This window comes from Ambystoma mexicanum, chromosome 3q, assembly GCF_040938575.1.
Source record: "Ambystoma mexicanum isolate Mex_15411 chromosome 3q, UKY_AmexF1_1, whole genome shotgun sequence".
In the NCBI taxonomy this organism is placed as follows: Eukaryota; Metazoa; Chordata; class Amphibia; order Caudata; family Ambystomatidae; genus Ambystoma; species Ambystoma mexicanum.
In genome coordinates this window covers 1,005,744,586-1,005,758,149 of record NC_090926.1, presented here as the reverse complement: position 1 = coordinate 1,005,758,149, position 13,564 = coordinate 1,005,744,586, and the positions used below count along the sequence as shown (strand labels likewise).

Here is a 13,564-nt window from a genome sequence, read left to right as displayed (position 1 = left end):
CTTCCTGCAATGCTGACACTGCGGGAGTCGGATTCTGAAACGAAGTAGATGCTTGCTGAAGTAGATGCTCCTGAGACACGGTGAGTGTTCTGCTGCCTTAGGCAGTGTAACGCGAAGCGTGTAATCCTGCCTGGGTGTGGCCTATATAGGCAGCCACACCCAGAGCCTAGGCAGAGACTAGTCTGTTGCTCATGATGTCTCATTAGGCTGCTGGCCCCTCCATGTTGGGTGATAGCCCAGTGTTGGTTGACACAGTTGGTTCCAGGAGCGCCATGCCCTGGTCCAACTGGGTTTCTTCCAACATCCTGTGAGGAGATTTCGTGAAGCCCAATGAGGGAAACTTGAGGCATGTGTGTGTGGATGTGTTACTGGCTTGGTGGGAGCAGGGGCAATTAAGGTAGAGGTTGTGACACATGTGTTACACAGAAGTCTCTCCAAAGAGGTACTTTTGGAACTAGATAAAATAGTGGGGATCGAAGCAAAAGCAGGGGTGAGAAACAAGCACTTCTAGTACATTACTGCAAGTGAAAGCATGGGAAAGAAAGAGAAAAGGAAGAGCAAGTACAGCGATCAGAAGCATAGTTAGTGCAGAACAAATTAGTAAAGGTAAGTATGGATGGTGCAGTGGTTACAAATGGCAGTGATAGAAAACAAGGATAGCATCCACTGCAGGGATGGGCAGGTAATGTGGGAAATGATAAAAGAAATGTGGGAGGGGTACATATAATTCTCAGATAGGGTGAAGAGGGGGATTGGGAGGATTGAGACCAAGAATTGATGGCCATGTTGTACATGTGGAAAAGTGGGTCATGCAGCGTTGAGAGCGAGATTGTCGAAGCAGACCGCCCATGCAGTACCATCCGGGTTTGCCCCCCCCCAAACCAGTATCCTGCCTATGAGTCATCTTACAAGACATGGCACCAGCATACAGGGCATATGCTGAGGTTCTGCACAGCCACAGAATCCAGGCCCAAGGCGCATAGCAGCCCCCACACAGAGATAACACATACAGTACCCAAACCCGAATACCACACAGAATGTCACACAGCAGGCACCTTCCCAAGCCACCACACTGCTGTAGGAGTCGAATGCACTGCTACTACTGGCAGTAATACATTATGCAGGAGCAGGTGTCATGGGATACAACGTATTCCGGCTCTCGAGGACATACATGTATTCACAATAGGACAGCACACAGTGAGTCCCAGACGTGTTCAGTTCTAGCAGTCACCCCAGACCCTGGAAAGGCACCTCCGGTGGGAGTGACCAAAGGAGACAGGATGATTGCCTTCATGGTGGATACAGGAGCCACCATGTCCTCTGTAAAGGAAGGAAGGTTTCCTTTGACCAATAGAGGTATGGAAACACACAGATTCTATGGGGCTATAGCAAAGGTTCATTTCACAGAAGATTTACCCATTACTATAGGTACACAAGAAATGTTAGCACCATTATTGAACAGTACACAGACACCAGTAAACCTACTGGGTTGAGATCTGTTGAGTAAACAAATATAACAATTTCATTCACAGACAAAAGAGTAGTGTGATCCACACCAGGCATGTATTAAACCAGAGGAGCCACAGTAGTACAAGCACTATGCAGCACTAATGCAATTCGAGCACTACCAGTGCACGAACAGATGTTCATGTACGCAGTGAGAGTCCTGATTGGATGGCTCCCAGGAGTCCAAAGCATGATATTTTGTTTGCCAGTGGAATTCCTATTTAGATCAGCAATCCCACAAGGGAAGGCACCAGGAACAATGTTCCCTTTACATATAGAAGCAGTGATCACCAGAACAGATTCCATCATTCTAACAAGTACAGATGAAGAGGGAATAGAATGTTGCACAGAATTAAGCATAGACCTCACACTGCCATTAAGCAAAGTAACTGACAAACAATTATTTGTAGACACAGAGTCAGAGATGGAAATACTGTTTGAAATCTGTATGCATTGTCACATGATATTAAAAACAGAGAAATATCACAGAAAATACTAGTTGCAACAGCACCACCATCACAACTGTAGGAGGACTTGCTAAAAGTGCCCGGTCGACTATGTACAGACAACCCCCATGATGTTGGATAATTGAACAGCATAAGAGCAGTGAGAATGAAACCCAAACCAGGAGCAATACTTCCCAGAGTGAAGGTATGCTCACTATCCAGAGAAGCAGATGAGGGTATATATGACACCATTACATCATTAGTTGAGCAAGGCATGATAGTACCATGGCTATATACCCAGTGAAAAAGCAAATATCTCTGCATACAGATTTATATAAGATCTCAGGACTCTGAACAGTATGGTAGAAGCAAAGTGTCCATTAGTGCCCAACCCAGCTTCAATACTCTGTAACATCACAGCAGATGCAGTAAACATTACAGTGACTGACCTAAAACATGCATGTTTCTTTGTACCATTGCATCCAGATTCCCAGTCCCTTACTGCATTTTCCCACCACGGACAGAGGTACCAGCACACTCGTTTACCACAGGGGTAATGTGAGTCCCCTGGTATCTTCAATAGGGACCTCCAGATGGACCTAGGAAATATACAGATGGCAAGCACAGTGCTGCAGTACCTGGATGATCTGCTAGTATGTAGCACCACAGAAGAGTAGTGCAGGGAAGACACAATCAAACTCCTGCAACGTCTCACAGACAAAGCGTACAAAGCAGACAAAGAGAAATGACAGTATTGCCAAAAGTAAGGAGTGTTTTTAGGGCAAATACTATTCTCAGCAGTGAGAAGAGTAACACAGCAGTCAGAAAAACACCACATCCCAGTACAGTAAAAGATATGCAGCAGTTCCTAATACTGTGCCATTACTTCAGGACATGGATCTTTGATTATTCAACATATGTTAGACCCCCTGCTAGAAGCACTCAGAGATGCCCAGAAAAAAAGGAGCCCTTCAATGGACAAACGAGATGACAGAATGTTTTGACAATCTAAAATCAGCAATAAGCAATGCACCAGATTACAATAAGACATTTTATTTGTTTTCATACACAAATGGACAGGTAATGACAGCAATTCTTACACTGGACTCTTTCCAGAAACATACACCCCTAGCCTATTACAGTGGGTTCTCGGATCCAGTCAGACACAGTCATTTCCCATGCGAACAGGCTCTGTCAGCCACCGGATTTGAAATTCGTAAATCTGCCACATCACAATGGGATGCCCAATGACATTACATGCAGTGGTCACCATATAAAGAGTGAAACAAGACTACCGTCCCAACGCAGAGAGCTTCTGAGAATTTAATCATATTGTCCAACCCAGCCATTGACATAGTCAGGTGTCACATTGTAAACGCTCCATCATTTGTAGCCAAACCTGTCAAATAACAAGATCAGGTACATGGCTGTGCAGTGTATGAAGGAGAACATGAACAGAGCAACAGGGTGAGTGAGGAAGCACTTGACACAGGAGAAGTACTTTATGTTATTGGTCATCTGTGATAAATCAGGAAAATGGGGAAAAGGCACACAGGAGCAGCAGTTGTAAAATATGGGAAGGGACAAGAGGAAGAATACCAGACAATCATGCAAAAAAGACTACCTTCACACTTCTCAGCACCAGCAGCAGAACTCATTGCATTCATAGAAGCACTTGAAGCGTCATCAGATTATGACATCACAATATATACAGATTCATCTTATCCTATCAAGATGGAAAAGGAGAGGGTAGAGGAAATAAGATGGGTCCCCAGTTCAGCATGCTGCACTATTATCCAGATTAATAAATGCATTGAAATGTCCTCTCCATGTAGCAAGTGTGAAGTGTACAACGCACACCAAGGGAAAAGATGCAATTTTGTGTCAAAACCTGCAAACCGGCAGCATATATGCCCTTTCCAATGGGAAGCAAAACACCTGGCATAGCAGTACAACAGGAACAGTTACAATGTAGAGCACCAGCTGAGGAGAAAGCATTACGGGCAAAACGAGGATGTACATTATCGGCCACTGATATGGTATGGAGACAAAACAGCACAAGTAAAGTAGTGATGCCTCTGGAACTACTAAATGTTGCCTTAAAGCAAATCCACATCCAACACGTTCACCTAAGGAGCACATTGCTGCTGATACCAGCAAAGATTTGTTCGTACCAAAGCTGGCAGACCAAGTGATACATGTGTGGAAAATTGTACTACTTGCCACATGTAACACCCTGAATATACATTGCAAACACTAAGGGCAATATTGCCCAGCCCGTAAAGGCCTTTCAAGGAACTCCATGCTGACTTTACCGACATGGTGAACAGGTGCAGTACTTATCGTTTTATGATTGTGATTGTATGCCCAGTTTCCCAATGGATTGAGGCTGGACCATGTGTACACGCTGATGCAAAATCTGCTGCATCATTTTTTTTATCAGAGAGGTATTTCCAAGATGGGGATATGCAGTGTCCTGAGGTCCGACAACAGCCCTCATTTTGCAAATGAGATTTTCAATGAGATTACAAAATTACTGGGAATAAAATACAAGCTCTACATAGTGTGCCAACCACAAGCCAACGGGATAGTGGAGAGACTGAATTGTTTATTGAAAAACAAGGTGGCTAAAATATGTGCAACTGTAAAGAGGAGCTGGCTTTATTGTCTGCCTTTAGCACTGTTCAGTTTGCACAACCAGCCAAGTAAGGACCACCACTTGTTACCACATAAGGTGGTTACAGGTCGGCAGGTGCACATTGCAGTTGCCCAAATTAGAACACTGACAGATGCTCACAACAGCATGGATATTCTTGGGCCAGAGTTTAATTCATTCTTAAGAATCTGTCAACATGCACAAATGTTTTGTCTCATCAGGTAACCGCAGAGGCACACCTTATATTTGTTTAACGACAAAGGGTCTCATCACTAGTTGGGCGGTATTTAGGCAGTAAATCCACCGGGATACCACCCAAAACAAATAGCTTTACTGCAACTCAGTCCGGCACTACTAGCACCGGATACCGAGTTGTGGTGGGGTTCTAATTCCCCATTACCTTTGGGTCCATTGGACCCAGTCGGGAATTGTGGGTGTTATTACTGTCGGCGCTAGTAGCGCCACGTTAATAGCACTGCAAATGGGCAGAAAGTGGCAGATTTACCTCTAGCCAAAGCTGAAGGTAAATCTGCAACTTTCTGCCCAAATTTGGGATTGGGCGGAGCGGTAATGCAGAAGCAATACCGTCACCGCTTCACCCAACCCGTGATGAGGCCCAGAGCTATTTATCATTTTAGATATGTAATCTTGCCACCCAAAGTACAATCAAATGTTCTCATCCCCCTCACCGCAAGTACAAATATGATCAAAAAGATCATTAGTTCACTTTTACATCATAGTATAAACTTTTCAAGAAAAATGGAACCTGCTTTGTAGTAAATATTTATTTGAACTATTTGGCATTTTTTATTGATGTCAGAGAACTAAATGGATAGAGTGAAATGGCTCATTCAGTGAAGTTATCAGTCCTGGGGAATAGGCTTTTTCAAGGTCCCTTCAGGATGTGTGCTTTCTGCTTCCTGAGTATGGATACCTTCAAGTTGTTCCTGGAAGGACAGTTATCTCATCCAGATGTTGTCCTGAAGATGGTTCTTGAAGTTATCAGCTACAGTGATTTTCTTTCACAGTTGTATTGTCTGTACTTGGCCTTCTTGCACAAGTCTCTGACCTGGCGATTGCTACCTCCTCGATAAACATTGCTTATGTGCTTCCAACAGTGGGCGTAGTTTTGTGAGAACAGTGGAAGTGCCGCTTCATGGCTGCGCAGGCAGTGGAAGGTTTGACATTTTCTTTCTAGCCATGGCATTGTTCACGTAGGGTATCTTGACATTCCATGGGGTATAGGTTGTAATGGCTAAACCCGAACAGTACTGGCACCTGAGCTATGCTTGTTCAGGTGGGACATGATCATTTTGAGCATTTCTTTGAAGAATACGTGAATTCCAACAAAGTCAGGGCTTGCAGTTTAAGAAGTGGGTATACTGAAAAGGTGCAACTAAAACCTTAGACAAAATATTACAGTAAATGCCTCTATTTAAACAGGAAAGCAGTTGATGCCCAAGGGTTCTTTAAAGTGACATCACTTTTGCATCACAGTGACCAGAATGACAGAGCTCCAGTAGCAAGAAGGAAGAGGGGACCATGATAACAGTGTCAGTCATTCTTTTTTCCCATCTTGACGAGCTTTGATAGCCCTCATGCAGTGTGCCTGGCCACCTCATAGTTCTGCGCCAAACAGTCAGTTGCTCAGCCACACACATCCTTCTCAAGATCTAGTGTACAGTTTTATGATTCCCTGCTTGTGCAGTCTTTGCCACAGTTTTAATTCCATTCCGAAGTCATGAAATATTAAAAAATTAAATTTGGTTTTTGTCTTGTCAAAATAGCGATGCGGATAGTTTTGATAGTCTGGAGTGATGAATCCATAAGCGTCGACCTAAGGAAAAGTAAGACAGGGTAGAGGAACGGTAAGACATGGAATGGGATCGCGCAAGAGTGGAATGACAAGGCTGTTCTTGGAACAATTTTTAAGTTTTAAACTTCTTAGCCAACAGACAATTGTTCCTTTTGGAAAATTTAATTTGGTTAAGTGCACGGCATAGAATAGTAGAAAGACATGCTTGTGAGCGGTAGACCATAGCTTTACACAGAGGAAGAGAGGATATGATGTCACACAAAGCCCCTACTACACAAGACTCGGTCACCTGCTGCACTAAATACAATGTACAAATATTTTTAAATGAGCAAACAATGGCTCACAGTGAAGAAGGTATCGAGCCACTGTGTTTTAAGGGTAGGTGACCTACATAGATAGGCACAGGTACGCTTTTGGCTTGCTGCATGAGTGCAGGAGACCCAGCTGTATAGCAATTGTAGGGTCAAGTCACCCGGAAATCCCTACTTTTTAATACACAAAACTTAAAGCTTGTACAGTGTAAGTGCAGGAACCTAAATACTAGAAGTGTTTGCTCTTCACAACCGAGTGAAGGGAGACAGAGTCACATAGAAAACCTGTCAGATTACAAGTATGAAACTATTCGTTTTATATCTGCATTTATGACACGTTCCGTTCATGCAGTCTCGGATTGGCCCTTAGATATACCGGTGCAGGCCGGCACCAAAAGCTGCCTCTGCTACTGGTCAATGCTAGTGCTCCAAAGGGTTTTCAAATGCACCATTTCACAACATATTTCAAAAATATTGTATCCACTTCTACTCAGTTTGTTATAACAATTTCTAAATTGCCATTTGTGAACCCAGGTGAAATGTATTTGATGTTCCAGCCCCACCCTGTTGTAAAGACTGGAGGCTGGGTATCTGTACTTCTGCCCTCTATATGGTAGGGTAAAAGCATAGAACACCCTAGCAAGGCTCTCAATTTGGTAGCAATGGATGTGCAACCAAGCTTAAGCTTTCAGGAGGTGATGCAGACTGGTTCTTAAGTCCAGTGTTTCCCCAGAGCCCCCACAACGCTATGTTCACAAACTATGTTAGGTGATAACAAAGCTTCTTTATATAAAATAAGGGTTCAGGAATATATACACATATAATAAATAACACTTTGTACTTGGAATACTTATTCAGACAATGGCAAATATATACAATCTATGTGGTATCACACAATACATAAATTCAGTATTAACTGCACTAACTGCAGACAGTTTTAAATGGCGGGTAAATTCTTAAGTGAGGTGTATAAGCATAGAATAGGGAAGAAAGGCAGGTTAGTTGTGAACAGCAGCAGAATGCTCTATTTTAACTAGATACACAATTCTGTGTGTAGATCCCCCCAACCTGTAAGGGAAATATTAGGGAGTAACTTATCTTGTCTTTTACAACCCAGTCCAATAATGTTCAACAACCTTGTACTTTCTTTTTAAAGGTTCGACCACCGCAAAGTAACTGAGAGGCCACAGTAGAACAGGATGCAAGATGAATCTGGGACCCCGGATGACTCCTGAGGCTAGAAGATGCTCTTCCTCATCACAGTACCTTTGGTGCCTTAGCAGGCGAAGTGGCTGAGTTTCTCGGTTTCACTTGACGATTCACTCCGAGGATGGATCCCCCTCCACCCCCTTTGGAACCAGAGTCTTTCTGAAGTGCAGCAGTTTGGCTCTTCTCAGTGTTCTTCTTTGGTCGACTTGGACATGCTCAGGGAAACCTGGGAAGTGAGGGAGCAGGCCCCAATCCCACTGTCTCAAACCTCAAATCAGTTATAAGAACATATGAACCTAGTCAGATCTTCAGTCTATTCCCACATGGAGAAACCTCAATAGCAACAGAAGCTTTCATATGATAAACAATTTCATTTAAGAACATTTTCAGTGGGTCAAAAAGTTCTCGTTCTCTTGCCCACTTCAGAGAATAAATGAATCTCAAAATGGTACGGGCCTTATGAGGTATTGCAACAGATGGGAATATGCAACTACAAAGTAGCCCAAAACAGACAAACGCCAAAAGACTCATATCTACCATGTCAACCTTCTAATGGAGTGGAAGGAAAACCCAGCATCCTCCCACACTCCTATATTTTCTTGTTTGACACCCCAAGAAATTAATATCGTAGAACCTATACCCTAAGAACTTCCCAATGATAAGAAAGAAAGTTTGAACAATCTTATTTCCACATTTCCTGATCTCTTTTGTGAGACACCACGGAGGGTACACAGAATTTACCACTATATACTAACACCACCGGGGAAAGTAGTTCACTTAAAACCCTATAGACTCCCAGAGGCAAGGAAAAAGATCATTATTGACAAAGTGGAATGTATAGGGCTAACGTTATCAAACCTTCTTAAAGTTCTTCAAACCCATAACCAGGGTTGGCAAGTGGACAGTCAGAAAAAAGAGACACTTACAACTTATCAAGAGGAGATGGTTCTAGCTGTTTATATTGTTAAGAATGGCACACAATCTGTAGATGTTAGCAAGGACAGGGGTTAATAATGTATGTGGTTGAAGAGGCACAGTGGTTAAGGAGAAAGGCTATTAGGAGGGTGATGAGGTAAATTAATGTCTAGCATATTTTGCTTCTTAATTGTTCAGCCATATAGAATTCCAGAAACTAGCGAAGGTGACACGGGTTTTGAATTTAGGTGATCATACCATGTGTCATGTAGTGATATAACAAGCAGCATAGCCAGCAGGACAGAAGAACTTGCTTGCTAGAGGTTAGTTGATTTTCAAAGCACGCACCAAAGGCTTGCAGATTTTAGCTTTTAGCTTTCCTCTGAAAGGCTTTCCATCAACAGGCATGAGATGGTACTGAGAGTTCACATTGACTTTGGTCAATTGTAGAAGACGACATACCATAGCGGTCATCCCCGGCCGTGTCGAGGGGGGGTGGGGCAGAAGTGAGTTGAACACAGGTGCTGTACTTCTGTTGAAAACATATTTGTGCAGAACTTTCTAGAAAGGGCCTACATAATATTTGACAGGCACAATCCGCATGGCACCCATATGAGCAAAGTGGGAATTCGCCAGCTGAGCTAGCATTATGTAGATGCGAAGCATTCTGAAAGCAACGCATCAATTCCTATCTGCACTGCTTTGGGTGCTGGCCTGTGGAGAGAGGGAAAGAGAGAGGGGGAGCAGCCTGCCTACCTGCCCAGTGTCCACAAAGGATCCCTAGTGCAGTCAAGGTGTACATACCTAAAGGAACGTAAGAAGTGTGCTCATGTCATCTTATGCATTTTTTCCTTTCTGTCAAGCTATATTTCTGTTCAGTTTGTACGGATCATTTGCCATCATATTTACTCGCTGCTGAATAAATGCAACTATTAAGGGTTTTCCCTTTCTTGTGAGTGAGTTCATTGTTTCAACAAATAAGAATTTGAAAAGCTATGTGTACATTCTGGGCATGTCCCCGCACAGCCACACACCTTCACCTTTATAGAACACCATGCAATGAAAATTATGTTAAGATGTTATGCTTTGTCTACAAAGAGTTGATTGTGCATTAAAACAGTTATCTAGCCTCCAAAAAGGACATCCTTTTGGCTCAGCCTGGTTTCCCGTAGCCAAGCTTTGTTAACTCAGTTTATATTCTGCTAAAAAAGCAAAAACCACCACCGCGTGATTCTAATGTTTGTGGACTTGCACCATCATACAGAGCAGGATTCTGGGCTCAGTTTAGTGTCAGTAAAGGGATTTTCACACATTTGGCAAATGTCACATCAGCTGGGCTTTCACTGCAAGGTAGTAAGGGTAATGAAGATGTAGGACGATTAATCGCAGTGCCTAGAAAGGCACCTCAAACACATGTCACTGATGTAGCCCAACAGAAACATGCATCTTTTGAAGAGGGCAATCGGCCAGCATTTCAGGCTGGACCGTCCTTGTAGGCAGGACTGGACTGACATGCAAATAGATATTTCTCATCTGGATTGACACAGTGAGATAACATGTGATTGGAAATTTTCCTGCGTTGTCGCCAAACACTAGAACTTGTCATGGGACCTTTTATTTGTTCTCGGTAGCTGTTTTATCACAATTTTAGCAAATCTATATATCAACGCGAACAATAAAAAAAAAAAAAAAGAGGTTACTGTTAATCAAAAACTGAAATCTACTGTGGGGTGCATTTACCAGCCTAACAGAAATCCTTGCATCACAAAACTGCATATTAGCAGTTACAAAAATAATGGCTGTGCTGTGTCTGCTGAGCACATATTCCCTTGAATCGAAACTGCGTTTTTAGCAGTTACAAAAATAATGGCTGCGCTGACTCTGCTGAGCACATATGGGTTGAGATGGAACATAGAACACCCCGAGAATGGCTGCATTTATTTTCTTTATGTGCACCAAAGAGAAGAATTCAAAGGCAGCCGGGCTCAGCGCTGTTATGCTGCCAGCTCAAAACTTCCAACTGAAAAAGAAAATGTTCTGTGTTTAAAATGACTTTGCACTGGTGCTATTTCCATCTTTCAACATTACGCAGTTTGGTTCTAGTAAAACACAGCCATGCTCATCTATATTCAGGATGAACACCATCAAATGAGGGCCATTCCTCCCTGAAAGGCATTGTTGTGTCAAGTAAAATCTGTGAAGAGCAGAGAAATTAAATTCAGGCCATATGGCCAGCGTTTACTCTTGCAACAAGCTAACACAGGTAAAGCCTTCAAAAGAAGCTCTCTCTCTCCCTTTGTTTGGTGTCAGTTTCAAAGAACCAATTTCTTGAACACCTGTTTCCAGCTCTGAAAGCTTTCAGGCAGAAAAATGTGAGGAAAACCGCATTTTGTTAAATGGATATAAAAATAAAATGAACCCATGTTACTTTGCCTTGCAGAGAAATGTAAGGACACAATGACAGCTAAATGGGAAAGAATACTGTAAAATGCCCATAAACACAGCTGTACATTTGGGGAAGAAAAGCTGCAAAAACATTGGTAGATTTAACTCTGTGTATTTTATTTTCTTCACAAAAAGAACTTTACAGCCTAACTGAGGCAGGTGTTCCTGTTAGACCAGTTTGGCTCAAAGGCCAAATGTTGCACTTCGTGTGATTTCATACAGCAAGGGCAGGGGCCCTGTTTAATGGACTGGCAAGTGTGATCATTACAGGGTGCCTCAGACTGCATGGCAGAGAAGCTCCTAAGAACAAAGGGGGATTCCAATCATGTGTGTACCTAGGAAGTGTGAAATTCCCTTCATTCAAACTGAAGGACTTCAAAGGAGAAGCCATGGCAACCTCTGGGCAAGTGACCAGGGAAAAACATTTTGCTGGTGGGTTGGAAAGACTGCCCACTTTTGAGAACAAAGCCAGCCCACTTGATTTAAAAGACCTTTTATATTAAGACATTTATTTCAGTAATCTGAATAAGCAGTAATGTGAAATTATGATGGGTTTTAATAAAATGTTGGTATCAACAAGAGGAGACGATGTGGGTCTGCATAGCATGGGGGGACGTGAATGTCATTAAAGGGGCATTTCTGAAGAAAGCATACATGGCACAGTTCCGAAACTTGATGCAAATATGCCCGACGTTGATATGCTTCTGTGTATCAATTTTTTTAATTTTAGGGGAAATATTTTCCATAGAAATTGTGAAAGATTGCCAGAAGGACAAAACAGCATCGCACAAACCTGGTTTTTGGAACAGCATATTCTTTGTAAAATTTGGGGTCTGCCTATTTAATTTTCATGATAATAACAATTGTAAATATAAGCGTTTTGTTTCATAACTGATTTTGGCAAACGTAACTGTGATGTAACAAAGCACCTCACAAAACACACACCCTAAAACTGATGTCACTTTGCTGGGTCCAATCTGCTTACAGGGAGGCAGCGACATCCACAGTCTGACCTATCCTATCTTAGAGGTAGGTCACGGTTATTTCCTCCAATATAGTAAAAAATCCTCTGATGTCATCCGGCCTATATCAGGTGGAGGACTGGGGAGATGCAGGACCTTAAAAAATCTGAGATTCAAAAATCCAACCTTCAAGATCCAGACATTCAACATTCCACATTCACCCTGCAAGACGCCAGAGCCAGGCCAAAGGTAGCTGATCCAGGCAGGACCTCTTATTCAGGCAGAACCTCTTATCCAGGCAGAACCTCCTATTCAGGCAGCACCATTGATACAGAATTAAACCTTACAAAAATCCCAATAATTCAGGGAGAAAGGAGGAAAGGCTGCGGACCCCTTTGGGTGAATCGAGTGACCAGACCTGTCTTTGCCCATCTGATGCACCCCACTGTCCACTGTCACCAGACCCCGGTTGCCTTGCTGCTGTGTAGTGACTAGACCCTTTTCCCTCTGCCCAGATACCCGGTTAGCTGTCCAAACTCCCCAATTCAAGTGCTTTTTGCAAGTATCACCCTTCCCCAGTAACCAAAAAGCTGCAACCATCGCTCTGTTAACTTGTATTAGGTCCAACCCTTTAAAAACCCTATAAGTACCCTAGTAACTTCTTAAATTGTCAGAATCATATGTGTATCCTGTCTTTAGAAGTATCTGTGTTAGTCTCCATGTGCTAGCACAATTCTTTCCAAATCATTTCAGTCCTTTTTGTAAGTCCTTAGTAGTATTTTGAATAAATTAATTAATTTCCCATAGAGATGAACACGGCATGAATAGGTTGACCTTGCAAATTAACCTCCTTGCGTACCGTGTCTTTCTTTCAATATCTAGCCACTAAAATATAATTGCAGTAGAATACATTTTCAAACAAAACCGAGTTGCCTATGAAAGTTTTTCCCGTTTAAAAATCCAATTTTCCTTCCTTATAAAGAATCATATCCTGTCACCCATACAGAATCATCTTTTCACTTTAGTATCATACATGTTATGTGCCTTGGTACCCCATCAGTAAAACTAATTTTCGATTCTGTCTGTTTAACTCATTTTCTAAGCTATTTTGCTATTTCAAACCCGTGAAAACTAATAAATTGCAATTTTGACACATGTGTTTCTTGCTGCACTGTTTTTCCTTCCCAAAGTCGATTTTTCTAACCCGTATGCTGTTCTTTAGTGCCTTGCCGTGTAGCTTGTAAGTTTTCTTACTTCTTTAGTACAGCCACACAAATTCCTGTCTTATCCATGCAACC

The 13,564-nt window shown here is 42.5% G+C and overlaps 1 protein-coding gene across 3 annotated transcripts in view; it reads right to left on the bottom strand.

Moving 5' to 3' along the window:
• Positions 1 to 13,564, bottom strand: part of LOC138583174 (alpha-N-acetylgalactosaminide alpha-2,6-sialyltransferase 2-like) — a 722,246-nt gene that overhangs the window by 127,405 nt on the left and 581,277 nt on the right. Inside the window, exon 9 of one of the 3 annotated variants that reach the window (XM_069655170.1) lies at positions 5,379 to 6,445. The exons of the other annotated variants lie outside the window; for them this stretch is intronic. Coding sequence (XP_069511271.1) covers positions 6,275 to 6,445 — 171 coding nt within the window. The 3' untranslated portion in view covers positions 5,379 to 6,274. Of the gene's footprint in view, positions 1 to 5,378; positions 6,446 to 13,564 lie in introns of those variants that run through there. 3 annotated transcript variants of the gene reach the window in all.